Here is a 14,831-nt window from a genome sequence, read left to right on the forward strand (position 1 = left end):
ATCACAAGGAAGTGGTTCATCAGGAATACAATTGGTTCAGAAAAAACAGAGGCAAAGTTGATATTAAAGGCAGAGGCTATCTCCTGTGGATTAGAAAGGAGGTTATCACCATCTTTAAATGACAGTTGAGTAGGGGACCATTTTCTGCATCTAACAAAGGACGAGAATCATTTTCTTATTGTCCTTGGAGAGAAATAAATTATCAACATAAGTTTTGTTAACTTTGCGAGTAAGGGATTTTAAACGGTTGCGAACAGTCTCGTAGGTTTCCTGGACTTCTTGGCTCTTTGAATAGATGGTGCTTTGGTCCACACAGGTGCTTTATATTAGCATCAACCCCGGGACAGTTCATCTTTCTGGATTTTGCCAGTTTTACAGGCAGGGCATCTTTCAGAGCTGCATCAATAATGTCAAGAAAACCATACCATGACTGGTTAATGCCAGTTCTACTGATGAACAAATTCCAAGGAGCATATCTACTGATGGCTGTGTTTCCATTGGGAGGACGGTACAAAACTCCAATTAGCCATTTGAACTTGTGAACAGAGATACAGATCCAAATTGGCTCGATGTTGGAGGTCTGGAGTTCGTCTAATCGAACAGGTTGCAAGCTCTCTTTAACTGCGATGAGGACACAGCTGCCTCGTCCCTTCCGATCCTTTCTGAAGATGGAGTAGTCCTGAGGCAGGCCTAATATCGAGTCAGTGCCCCTTGGCCCTAGCCAAGTCTTGGTGATGCCAAGGATGCTGGGTTCATTGTTAATGGACAGTGAAGTTACCAAGTCGATCCCTTTGTTACGTACACATCGTGCATTCAGTAATAGGGCACTTATGTAGTTTCGCGGACGAGGTGTAGAAGGGGAGGAGTCGGCACACAGGCTGTTTATCATTGGTGTCACTGGATCGTCAAAAGTCTCGAAAAGGCAGTCAGGAAAGCGAAACTCACAATGATGGCAAGTCCATACAGTGGTCAAGTTGGCAAGGAGGTTGTAAATTAATGTTCTCATCCCAATACACCGTGCATGGTACCATAACTAGCAAGATTCACACGGGATGCCCTTCTAGCTACTACGTACTGCCTTCTCACAGTCAGCACTGGGGTAACAAACAGGGCCAGTGTTTGGATGAACCAGGCCAGGCTACATATGGCATCAGAATTGGGATAGTAACTGACTGGTTTATGTCCATACTCGATTTTTTGTACAGCCACAAATCTGGAGATTTGATGATTTTTGGTGATCGCCGTCATGAAAACGTTGAGACAACTGGATACAAGGCATTTTTTCCGAAATTACGGTACATGTACATGCATCTGCCAATACATGTAAACATGATTCACATACATGACAACATGTGGATACATGCACATGTATGTTGGACATCCATCCATGTTGGTTTTACGCTAGGCTGTGTAGTTATAATGCTCAATTCAGAGCGCCATAACGGGAATCTACTGTAATTCAGCTGTTCAGTGTTCAGTGCTGGTCTCCGACCTCCACCATATCCAGCTTTGATTTGGCTTGTCGCATTGTATTTTGCTCAAAACTGAGAAACATACTGCGTTGAAATTTTAATGCTGTCTTCCTCAAGTTATCTTCTGGATATTCCAGAGAATTAAAGTGCTTTTGTCTCAGATTGATTTTTCTCCGCTTTCCGCATTCAGAGATGCACATGTTTGAAACCACAGAGAACAAAAACTTCCTGATGTGTACATGCACAAATACTATTTAATGGAGAAAGCTTGCAAAATTATTTCACTACCACCGGAGAAAATCTGTGAAAATCTTTTCCCACTTGTGAGAAAAAGTGTGAAAATCTTTTCTCATTTGTGGGAAATCTGTGAAAAATCTTTTCCCATTTGTGGGAAAAAGTGTGAAAATCTTTTCCTATTTGGAGAAAATCTTTGAAAATATTTTCCCACTTTCGTGAAAAGGTGTGAAAATATTTTCCCACTTTTGGTACACTTTTTCACAATTTGTGAAATGAAAAGGAATTCCCTGGGAAGAGAAAAAAGAAGTGAAAAGATTTCCCATTTTGGTGTTAACTTTCAAATTGCAATGTACTGTACCTTTTTGTATAAATACCGTAATAAATATGATTAAAATAAAACACAATATCTTTTAAACAACTCGGCTATTCATTCCCAAATAACTCCGGAAGAAAGCATTCGATAAGGGCAATGACTGCACATGAACACTAAGGGCACACAGCCTACTCTAAGCAACTGTGCAAGCATTAAATTTGATGTTGTTTTCAGGTCATACCAAGCACCATTGATGGTATGAATATTCAAGTTCCTATACTGCAGTGCACAACGTGTTAAGGATGCAGATTACTAGTGAAAAATTGTGGCATTGATCATAGAGTACAAAGGGGCTTATGGTTGGGAAACAGATGGTGTGTAGCAAGCATTCACTGCGCTCTGGCTATGGATGTACCGGCCATGCCAGAAAGCGGTAACTGGCCAGATGTTATAGCCTGGGCAGTTCAAACTCCTTCTGTGTCCTTCCTCCATGATGGTTTAACATGGTAAAGTATCGGTGTACATCAACCTTTGACATCTCTACAAGTGTACATATATTTTATTGAGATAAGAAACGTTAGTCATTATACCTGTAGTGTTAGAATCACTAAATTAATGCCCTTAATGAAGTGATTTTTAATCAAGCCTAAGTCATTGCTGTGTGAAGCTGGATCACAAACAAAATGAGACTGCTTTTTGCACATAGAGTAAGGTAAAATTTCCGCATGCTGTACCTACACATGTAGCATGCAAAATGAATGCATACATGTTGTTCATGCCATGTTTCTTACTCATCAGTCATTTGATGCATGTATAAGTACCCTATTAACAAATTCTTGTGAACTCTAATTTTGTCAAAACTTAAGAGTATGCACTTTATCCTCGGTATATGTGCACATACTTCTCTGAAGGAAGTGTCTTCTGTGAGGGTACATGTACTGATAGGTGTTTTACTGCATGCATTTCACTAAGGCTAAGACATGGTAGTTCATGATTTTTATTAAATTACTTGATTTAAATTTCTTAATTTAAATCCAAATTTGTTTAATTTGTTTTGTTTAACAAAAACTATTAAACATGCAGCTAATTTGTTTGCTTTTGAAAAGACATTTAAACCAACTTGTCTCACATTTTTATGAAAATTAAAAATCTGATTTAAATTTTTGAAAGTCCAATTTTGTGGGTTTTTTTAAGATAAAAAAATAAACATCCCTTAAAAATAGTTAAACCAGCAAGCGTCACATGACACCCTTTTGACCAGTCAAAATACAGAATCTGTGAGTAAGGTGTTATAAATAGAGATAACCTTACATGGTGTTGCTGCAACCTCTTTACCCAAGTATTCCCTCATTGAATGAAGAAGGGGAATGGTGGATACCATTTCAACTGGTGCCCAGTGCACAGCACTGTACATGCAAGTAAAAATTGGTCAGGTTATTTTGTTCTGCATTGTCTGTTCATAAAGAATAGACCATGCCACCTATCCGCTCCAAGCAAGACCAAGAGAGGGCGTGTGTTTTAGAGCAACAGCATCCCTTTGGTGGGAACTCACTACGTGTGTGTGCATGTTAATGCACGTCAGTTGGCACTGGATGCACTGAGTACTTGCAATTAATTTCGGTGTGCGTGTACAGTCTTCACATGTGCATGAGTCCCACTTAGAAAACCTCCCACCGGCATCTCTTCTTTTCTAATGAGGGCTGCCATCAACTCAAGGCAGATGGGGCTTGGTTATATATCAAGGATCTTGCTTGTAAAGGGGCCTGTCTTTAGATTTGATATAGAAATACATGTATTTGTTAAAGCTGCACTAAAACGGAGTTGAGAATTGTGATTTTGTCCCTCAAATAGCATGGGTAGGCATTCACCGTGTTATGGGACTAGTTCTTTTGTTAGGGAAATTTGAACCGAGTTGTGGGGACATTTCTGAGTCCCCACAACATTTTCAGTCCCCACAAAATAAGTGAAATGTTGAGAGTATGTCCCCACAGCTACGGTGCAGGAGTGCATGTACTGTTGTAATTCTTCACAAATATTTGCAAACAAAACATTTCCTGCATTTTCTTAAGTCAGAAAGAAAGCAGAGTTTTGGGCCCTTTTGTCCAGGCTGAACAAGCCTTTTGCAAAAATGGCAGTGTCGTCATCCAGCAATTTGCATGCGCATGTCCTGCATAATGCATGAATGAACGATGATGTACATGTAAGAGGTGGCATTCAATTGGTGCACACTGTACTGTACATGTAGATGTACAGCGCTAAATTCCAAAAAAAGAAGACGTCTGGGAAGAACACAGCATTGACGAGGAAGAAGTTGATTTATCTGAGGCCAGCAACAAAGATTCATCAGATTTGGACCAACCAGATGACCTCGAGGGCGATGAAAAAATAGTTGAAATATGCAGTGCCGAGGCCTACCGCTTCGAGCCAGCCGGATCATACCGATGACGATGGGGGCGGTAACGCTGCAGCAGCTTTAGGGTGGACAAGAGCACAATCGGTTTTGGAACACAGATTGGTAAAGTGGTAGGCCTAAATCACAGTTTTTGTTGCCACTGAAATGGCTGTTATACCTTAGAACCTGACTTTGTACACGTATTTTATGCACTCATTACTGCATGTACTCCATGGAAGAAATTCCAACTTTTGAAGTCTCACGTTTTTGGTTCAATGTGTACATAGCCAGGGCCTACGTGACATGTTTACTGATCGGCTGCGAGTCAACTCCTACGTTTGCGTACGAAAAAAAATGGAAATACCATGTCTTTCTCTTGACAATGTCTTCACTGTATTTGATTATAAGTAAATTCAAGTTGTTAGAGGATTAATGATGACCTTCACCCCATGTGCATTATAATATTACATATTCATTGTAATTATGTCCACACATAAATATGACTGGGCTTCCTAATGTGGTGTTTGTTTTGTTTTTTTTGGTAGGTGGAGTTGTGGGCGCTGTTAGGCAGAAACGCTGTCCAGGGCACTCTTTTCCAGTATGTACAGTTCATGCATTTTATTGATTTTTTGGGGGGAGTGTGATGATCAATATTGATTAGGATTTTATTTACTGTGGGTATATTTGTGTTTCGCATGTTACACTCTTACACTCAAGTTTTTTTGTTCTTTGTCAAAGAAAAGCCCATTTTTATGTCACTACCCTGCTCGGACTAAGTTTCTTTAAAGCCCAGCCCAAACGCCTATATTTTATTTATAGTGTTTTTGGTCAAACTTTTTTATTCGCGTCAAAATAGTATTATTGGTTTTTCACATTATTAGTTATCATTAGCTTTTCATGTGTTTTTATTTTTTACTCAGGAAATATCGCCACACGGCATATCATCAAGCAGTTCGGTGATGTTGAGGTTGGATGCCACTACAGTCCCATTGCCATCATGGACAACATTCCCCAAATGTATCCAAATGTAGATGACTAGTACAAGGGATTCCGATATCCTCAGTTGGATTTTGTTTGTTTTTTGTATCTAAGGTGAAAACACATCACACCATCTTGTTTGTTGTGCATTCCAACTCTTTTAATTCTCTTCAATACAACTTGCTGCTTTCGACTCACTGCTGTCAACTTATTCTATAACTTTACAAGCAGGTTTTCAAATCCACACTGTGGTTACAGTACATGTACATGTATTAAATATTGTATGATTACATATGTAATACCTTGAAATAAACCAAGCATACCAGCATGAAGCATGTACTTGTGTACATACATGTATATTTGTGGAGGAGTATATTATTTCAGAACCTATGTCTATTGCCATTCAATTTTGATCCGTGCCTAAAAAGTAAGTATAATGCTCTCAACTTGCACATGTATATCACGAAACAACTACTTTTTGGAAGTTTCTCACATAAAATAGTCATATCTTTTTCCTTTACTTTGTATTGTTCCTGCTCTCAAAGTGGATTTTTTTCCAGACATGAATCCTCAAATTAAAATTGATTTGTTCAAATTGGGCCCCAAATACATGTACGCCTATCTGGGTTTTTACATATACTGTGGTTTTCCTTCATTTCATACATTGGAGGTGCAGGAACTGAATAATTCTTTGGACCTCAAAAAAAAATAAATAAATAAAAAATTAAAATGCATCTACATTATCACCCTGCCAATCCGAGGTCTTGGAACTTTATGAATACCATGTACCTTGGTTTTTTTTTATGACAGAAACCTGTGTTTTTATGAGTTGAATACATATACAAAGAAAAATAAAGACCGCGACCTAATCTTTTTGATGTTACAGTAGATACGGTAAACATTGTATGCAATGTAAATTTATGAACAGTGCTCTTCTTCTGAACCATTGTTGACTGGGTGCCTTGGTGGAATCACAGGTCTTCATGCAGGAAAAGGCTGTAACATCCTCTTCAACTGCACTGAGTTCACTTGCCTGTAGAAAAGTTTTAAAAGATTTTCTTCACCATATCCAAAAGGAAAATCGAGTAAAACATAAACAATTACAAAATTTTTATTAAATAACCGCAGCTTGACGGGACTATGCAACAAAAATATTTTTACACGTATGTAATAATGATACAAGTTTACAGATGAATGACTGCTAAAAGACTGATTTAGACAAAATCATGCAACAACCATTTTGTCAAGTTCATAAGGCGAAGTACATGTACATACTGAAATTCCTACTCAAGAAATTATTCAAATAACAAATGCTGTCTAGTATAAGCCTCATGTGTATGTACAAAATTGTACATGTACTGTCGAACCTCAAGAAGTCCTTGGGCTGTTACAAATTGCCTTGTACAGGAACCTTGTACATGTATTATCAGGAGTGGAAAACAATGAAAAAGAAAAAACTGGGAACTTAACTTTCCTTGTTACAACAGTAACATTGTATTAACAGTGCTCTTATTGAAGTTCAACTTTACATGCGAAGTACATTAAACTTCAATTATCATTCATCAATTGCCCTGGTTATTCACAATGAAATCAAGCTAACTTCTTTAGACTGCAGAATAGAGCTCATGCTATAGAAGCATCAAATTCTTCAGGAGGCTCAGAATCCTGTATGGAGTGCTATCTGAAGGCTTCTTGAAGTACCTGAAACTGCAATGAAAATACACACAATTACCCAGGTAAAAAACGTGGAATGTATAAGAATTAGGCTGCAGGTTTAGGGCAAATCTGGGTGACATTGTAGGGTATGAATGGGGTGAGGTAGGCAAAGCAGGCACATACAAGTTTTTAAATACACAGTAATTTTTTTCTATTCCCTCCCTTCAGAAAGCACAAAAACACAGCTCTGCCCAATAAAACAGGTTTGTCTGCCTGCCCCCAGAAAATTTGGATTGGGATCAGTCCATACTTTGAAAAATCATGTAGCCTACACGTGCATGTAACTGGAGTTATTTTTTTTTTATTTTTTGCAATTCTTCCCACATGGCCAACCTGGACACACAGCAGTTACATTCTGCTAACTCCACTGCTTATTTTCCCCACAGGATTTTGAATCACCCGTGCTCATTGATATGCTTAATCACCTCCTGCCGGGTCAGTTATCAATGTTGATGATGCTGGGCCGGGATATTTGGCTTTTTCGCAGTTTGCGAAAAAGGCATTCGTTTTGTTCGGGGTTTTTTTTTCTTCTTCTTCCTCTTTTTCTTCTGGTGCCCATGCCTTTGTACACAGTTTTTCTCCGCGGCACTTTAGTCCCTTAGCAAGGGTCAGTCTTCATCAAAGTTGCGGTAAGCAAAGACCCTATTGCATAGATGTGCCGCGAAGCATGACATCATGATGATGTCATCAAGTGATTTATTATTGATTTAAATATTTATTTCAGCCCATTCACTTTGTACACGTTTTCAAGGCACTATTTCGTCGTCAAAGTTACAGCAAGCACTAACTATAAACTGAAGATAATACTGAAATATTTATGTCATGATTATTAAATATTGAATATTTAATTATAAAAATTTTATATATATTAAATTTATAAAAATCCATGTAAAATCCTGCAACATTCTGTTTGCAGCAAGTGGCAGGATAAAATGTGGTCTTGAATTCATCTTGTGTGGGTCAAATTACATGACCCTTCCGGTCGAAACCGGAAGTGGGCTATTGTTTAAAAATGGTAATAGGTATCAAGTTGTTTTCAACGGTGTTAGTCTGTCGGGTATTGTATTCTTCAAATCATTTACTGATGACATCACCTAATTATCGAGCGCCCTCTAGCGACAGGTTAAAAATTCCTAAAAATGAATTTTGAATAAATGTCTGTGGCACAGTTTGTTCGAATTGCCTGAAAATTCATGTAGGTGATCATCTTTACCCAGTCAACACGTGTGTGAGGTTTGGGGCTGATGACGTCATCAGACCGGAAGTTACAATAAAAACTTCTTTTCGTCTTCAAAGTTCAGTAAAAAATCAACCGTAAGAGATGTCAGCGTGAATTGTGCATGAGTGGACATCTAAAACATTGGACTCAGCTGCATGAAGTGCATAACTGGTGTACTTTTTCACACACATGAAGCACTGCCGACAAAAACCCCCTTAAAATATAAATTGCCAACTCGGAAATCCCATTTCACACAATGCTGTGCATATGCTACTGTGTATGTGTGGACGCCCAGTATCTGCCTGCAACATTAACAGCGCAGAGTGCGTAGGGCATATACTCGGGACTTGGCAAAATGCCGACCACGTGCTGCTGAGAGCAGATTGCATTGTATGGAATGCCAAAGGGGACAAATGTTTAAAAATATAATTCGTGCCTTTTCAGTAGTAAGTATAATGTTTTGTATTATATATTGTATTGTAAATGTCTTGTTGGGTTGAAACCTTGCTGGTAGTTAGGAAGGGAAGGTTTAGAAACGGAAATTGACCTCATGTGATGGCAATGCCATCAGCAGATGAGTCATGTGACATTAATGGTGCACCATTTAAAGTACAATATCTCCAAAAGTGTATATCCAATTTGGTTCAAATGTTGCAGATATCTTGAAGGGGAGTGCTTTAGAGGAACTTTGACGTTATGTGACAATGATGTCATCAGGAGACAAGTCACGTGACATTAAGGGTTCACTCTTTAAGGCCCTGTATCTCCTGAAGTACATGTACATGTCTGATTGGGTTTAAATCTTGCAGATATCTTGAAAAGGGAGTGCTTTAAAGGTATATTGACCTTGCCTGATGATGATATCATCAGGAGACAAGTCACGTGACATTAACCTTTGAAGGCCCTTTATCTCCAAAAGGACATGGCCCAGCATGTTGAAAGTTAGCAGATATCGAGAAGGGGATGTGTGAAAGACTAAAATTGACCTCATGGGATGATGACATCATCAGTACACAAGTCATGTGACATTAAAGGTGTATCATTTAAAGCCTTATATCTCCAAAAGTATATGTCTCAGCTGGATGAAACTTTGCAGGTATGCAATCACGACAATGGGTTTTTCAAAGAAAAGCGAAAAAGCCCTATGTTTTGTTGCAAACAGACATAGAACATCTCGTTATCATTTTTTTTCTGTTTTCAAAATTCTTTAAAAATTCCCATCTTCCTTTACTGGACACTTACAAACACGTGAAGGACTGTCTAGTGGCCCCGCTAGCCTGACAGACAAAATCTATTGATGCCTGAATATTTCAGCCAGGCCTGCAGCCTTGTAAAAAGAGCCCAGATTGTGCGGTGTTATAAAACTTTCTTTTGTTCACGAACTTGGCTGAGTGCGCTGCTGACCTATTTTCAATAGGGGCCAGATTAGCATGCAGCTCATCGGTGTGGTGGTAGAGCACTTTTGTCCCCGGTGATAATCCGCTCGCTCTAAATGCCCCAAACCGTGGTATACTGTTTCAAAACAAGGCTGGATTATCTCCACTTTTGAGAGTGAAAAAATGTCAGTAATACCCAGCAGCCTGGTCTTTCGTTCCGAGTACGTTCTTTTGTTACAAGGCCCTGTTCCCTTTGTCCCCGTTCGGAGACCCCAGCCATACATACAAAGCATACGTTTCCAGATCCGGAATCCCTGGCAGGAAGTGTTTTCGGTCCAGTTACAAATCTTAAAACTTTTAGGGCCCCTACTTCATGTTACAACTAAAAATAAAATATCCTCCAGACTTTCAAAGAAATACAAAAGGATTTAAGGCTCAATAACCCAAGAAAATAAACCCAGCCTTTTGTTTCTCCCTCTTCTCCTATGCCCTTCTTGAACGTCTGGCTGGACAAGACTGATTGGCATGTTCAGTAGCGCCAGTCCTGGTGGCTATGCTGGGCAATTCTAAACTCGGTACTGCTTCCGCCTTGAGTATGTATCTTGTCTTCAGGCCAAGTTGTTGCTTCAGCCCAGACGACTGATCTTGTCAGTCATCATCAATTCAAAGTGTTTACTGCATACTGCCGAAAACTCTGCACTAGTGGTGCAGACAACTCGCACCCACTACCAGCAAACGCAGTCATTTTTCGGGAACTTAAAAACCTAACACTGTGATTCTTCGAGGATGTTCTAGTACAACGGCCAACCACACAATCTGAAGGAATCATGAGACAGAGGCAGAATTAGAAAAATCATAAATTCTCGTCCTCGTTTTCACTTGATCCCGTACACGTGCTGAGCTATGTAAAAAATGGATCGGTTTTTCAACCCCATTAGAGTGCAGCTTTAAGGGTTGTACTGACTCTGACTTAGTCATAAAATTACTACAGTACTTTTACAGTTGTCTTGTAATGTTGCCGTGCATTTGCGCAAGCATTTTTAACCAATGAAGTACAGATTGCTTGGAGTGACAGCACAATTTTGATCCGTGATTTTATTTTATAGAACCATGGAGAAGAAAGTCTGGTCACTAAATGCTTCATCAAGGAAGGCAAGGATAGCAAGCAGTACTGCAACAGAGACAATTCCAGTTGTCACATCTAAGACGAGTGAGGTTTGTGCTGTAATGCCATCGAAAATCATTATTTTTTTTAACAAACTAGAAAACTGCACCTAGAGTATGCATATTTTTATGCCCAAAAACTGATTTTAGGGATGAAACTTATCAATTTAATGCCATAATTTTAGAAGTGTTACATGTTCTGTGCTCCAGAAAGATGTTGATAAATCATGTATATCATGCATTCCCTCCCCTCTGTACCTCCCTACATGGAGTCTGAATAAAATATCTTGGTACTGTACAACACCAATTACCAAACTCAGTGAGTGCCCACCAAATCTTCCCCAACATCAGATCCTGCTTACATTTACATAGTGAATGTGGTATGGGGTTGTAGTACCCATTTACTGTCCGGATAGCATAATGTCTGTAATGTGTTGCGTTACTGTACTGCAGGTGTGTAGCATTTAATTTTGCTTGATTTAGAATGTTTCCCATCAAAAATACAAGGAAAAGCGGTTACCATCTAAGTATCTATATATATTACAGTGTCACACCGTCTATGTAGAATCAAGTGAGCTATGTGTTTTTACACCCCTTGCAAATCTATGTGTATGCTTGTTGTACGTGTCATGTCTGAGCTGTATTCCTAACATCACACTAACCAATATTGTATTTCTGTTTTGTACTTAATCATATGTCCAACATGCATAGCAGATTACAGTGTATGCTTTTTCCAGGGTAACACTGTAAAATGTTTGTAAAATTAAAGCAACACAACAAAAACAATAATTACTTGTACTCTGTGAAAGGCACAAAACACACATGAAGAATGAATAAATTGTGTTGATTCTGAAATACAGGTATACTACTGGGGAGGTGGTCGGTTAACACCTTATAAGCTGGAAATCTTCAAAAAGGGTAACGCAGCATTGCAAGTAGCAGCCGGCAACCTGCACTTTGCGGCTGTAACTGTGGAGAAAGAACTGTTTACTTGGGCAGTAAGTTGTGGTAGTGAAATTTAACTCGTTTTACTATGGGGCAAATTGTTTATCAATAATTTACTTCACTTTCTGTCCGCTATGCTTGTTTTTATGGCCTTTCTTTTGTTATGGGATGGGACTAAACTTGTGACAGTTCAAGTTGCTGCTAAATTTCCTCGCTGCCTGGAAAGATGAAACATCTTACATGGCATCATTTGTGGATACATTGCACATGTATGTGTCCACAGGCATCCGTGTAGACCAGCTGCCCAGCATGTGTATGCAATGCGGGTGTGGAAAATTTTACGTGAAAATCACTACGAAGCCTGGGGATTTTTTCCACTAGAAAAAAAATTACCAAACTGAAAAAAAATGACTTTCATGCTGAACAGTTTGTGTGGACCTAGTCATGTTCGTTATTCCACTGTGATGACAGTTTACTGTCATGAAATTAGTTGATGTTAAAAAGAATTTGTTGGAAGAATGACTTTTCATTTACTGTTATTCATGTAGGTTTCTGAGCATCCGTTTGCTTTTTTGGCTATGTAACAAATGTTTTTTTCATTCTGTAACTATGCCATGTACCAATATGCATCCAATATACATGTATTTATGAACTAATTTAACACAAATTCTTTCCAATAAAACAAAAAGTTTTTCACATTTTTTACCTACTTGCATTAAGCAGAAGTGTGCAATGGTAGGGGTCTACGCAGAGTATAGGTACCTGGTACATGGAGACATGTATACACAAGTCAGTACTTGTCTTGTGAAATTCGAACAGAAAGAATACTTTGGAAAGGTCATTTGAGTTGGCTTGAAATGGAGAAGAACATATCCTGACTTTGGACCAAAAACACAATCCTGTGTTGTTGCCCTCTGAAGGAGATTTTGTTGAGAGAAATCTAATGTTAAAATGATACCTAATCTATGGGAAGCAATACCTCATTCTCATTAAAGGTAATGATAAAGCATGACTGTGTTTATGTCTCACTTTTTGTACCATAGCTTATAACTAATTGCAACATCATAGCAATCTCATAAAACCGGCACATAGCATGATAGAGAATTGCTGGGGAAAATTTTTCAAGGGGGGCATTAATATCACCTGAAGCGGCAATTACTCAGTGGTTGGAACTTGATCTTGCACACAGATGAACATGTACACCTGTACTTCAAATTTCATATATCACGTTTTACAAGTGTTATAACTCCGAAACAAGTTGGAAAGCAAACAGTATTGTAAATGAATTTTTGGATATCTTGTGCAAAACATGTTGAGTTATAATCATTGTGAGGACACTCGAACCACAAGGTCAAATTCAAGATCAAAGTAGTTTTCAGATAGTCATCATATTCCTAATTGGGGTGACATGAAAAACTTCTTACATTGTGATTCCTCATGATACATGTAGTTCTTTTCAAAGAAACCAGTTTTCCTACCTATATAGTCATTTCATAGGTGATTGGCGTGACCAGTTCTTTCAGAATCACCAGAGTGGCAGGTGATTTGGAAAAACTGTTTGTTATAGTCCAACTCCAACAATGCTTACTTTTCTCATATTGAATCTTATTCAGAAGAGCCAAGTGTAATAAAAGTAGCACATGACTCCATTGTCTCTGAGGCCGTAGGTGGCCTGAGACAGAATAAACTCCGCCCTGCCTTCAAAGCAGTGAAGTGCTTGCACGGAGTTGGCCAGCATTCAGCTCCTTTCTCGGTTTCCAGAGCAGACGGCTCTCCTTGCAACTCGTCAGAAGAAATGCTGTCCTGCTAGAAAGAACACTTTTGCCAGTCGCTAAACTGCCCAGCTGCTTCCCCCAGACCACTTTCAACCACATCTCCTGAAGCTGTAGTTTCTGATCTGGACTGCGACCCTCCATCGTTGAGTGAAGTGCGGGCTGCTATGGGAAAGTTGAAATTGGGCCGTGCAGCAGGAGATGGCATCTTCTCTGAGTACTGAGTGCTGAGGTGCCCATAAGCAGAGCTCTTTCACAAGATCTTTTCCAACCTGTGGTCAACAGACATGGCTCCGACAGACTGGAAGGGTGGTATAATTCTACCCTTCTTTAACCCTAACCTTCCACACAGAATTAAACAGTAGTAAAGTGTTTAATTCTGTGGGGATAAGTCTGGTAGGCCCATAACAGCTGGCTTTTGCATTGGGTTTGGCATACCTCAGAAAAACTAAGTCCAACAGCCTCTGTGCACAAAGTCCCATATGGGTGTTTTAACTTTGTGTGAATGGGGAAGGTTAGGGCCAGCAACCCTTGGGAGGTTAGGAATAAAGGGAGAGGTTCAAGGACGGCTGCAGTAGTTATCGCCCCATCACCTTGCTTTTGATTCCTGGCAATGTGTTTTCGCATATTCTGCTAGCCAGAATTTGTCCACTACTTGTTTCCCTGCAGAGACCACAGCAGTCAGGTTTCACTCCCAGCTGCTCCTTGTCTGACGCAATTCTTGCATTATGTCTACTCGCTGAACTCCATCATGAGTACAATTGCCTGCTTAATGTCGCCTACGTAGACATCAAGGCTGCCTTTGATTCTGTTGACCAAAACCAGCTCTGGGATATCCTCTCCTTAAAGGGAATTCCAAATACCATTCTGAATCTTATCAAAGCTCTGCACTCCGACACCAAAGCCAAGGTCAGGATAGGCAATGATTTATCCCCCTCCTCAATTTCCTCAGGAGTCCAGTAGGGTTGTGTGCTAGCCCCCACTGTATTCTGTGCCGCCATGGACACTATTCTGTCACAGTGTGAGGCATCTCTAGGGATCGATGTTGGTAATCATAGGTTTACCGACCTCCTATATGCTGATGACGCTGTGCTGTTTATTGACAACCCAGACAGATGAGGGAACACCTTGCAACCTTTGAACGGGAAGCTAGTTACATCGGTATCAGCTAAGACCAAGGATCAATCCCTAGGTGGACCTTCACCTGCCCTGGTTTCCCATGGCCCTGATGGCGTAGATTCTGTTCA

General features: G+C 39.6%; 1 protein-coding gene across 10 annotated transcripts in view; it reads left to right on the top strand.

Moving 5' to 3' along the window:
* nek9 (NIMA related kinase 9) overlaps positions 1-14,831 on the top strand; it is a 135,723-nt gene that overhangs the window by 59,493 nt on the left and 61,399 nt on the right. For all 10 annotated transcript variants that reach the window (XM_087140043.1, XM_087140027.1, XM_087140029.1 and 7 more), the window contains 2 exons: positions 10,810-10,918; positions 11,728-11,865. In XM_087140043.1, the coding sequence (XP_086996169.1) occupies positions 10,810-10,918; positions 11,728-11,865 (247 nt within the window). The remainder of the gene's footprint in view (positions 1-10,809; positions 10,919-11,727; positions 11,866-14,831) is intronic.

Source organism: Acanthaster planci, linkage group LG01, assembly GCF_054643075.1.
Source record: "Acanthaster planci isolate LZ-2023a linkage group LG01, COTS_SCS, whole genome shotgun sequence".
In the NCBI taxonomy this organism is placed as follows: domain Eukaryota; kingdom Metazoa; phylum Echinodermata; class Asteroidea; order Valvatida; family Acanthasteridae; genus Acanthaster; species Acanthaster planci.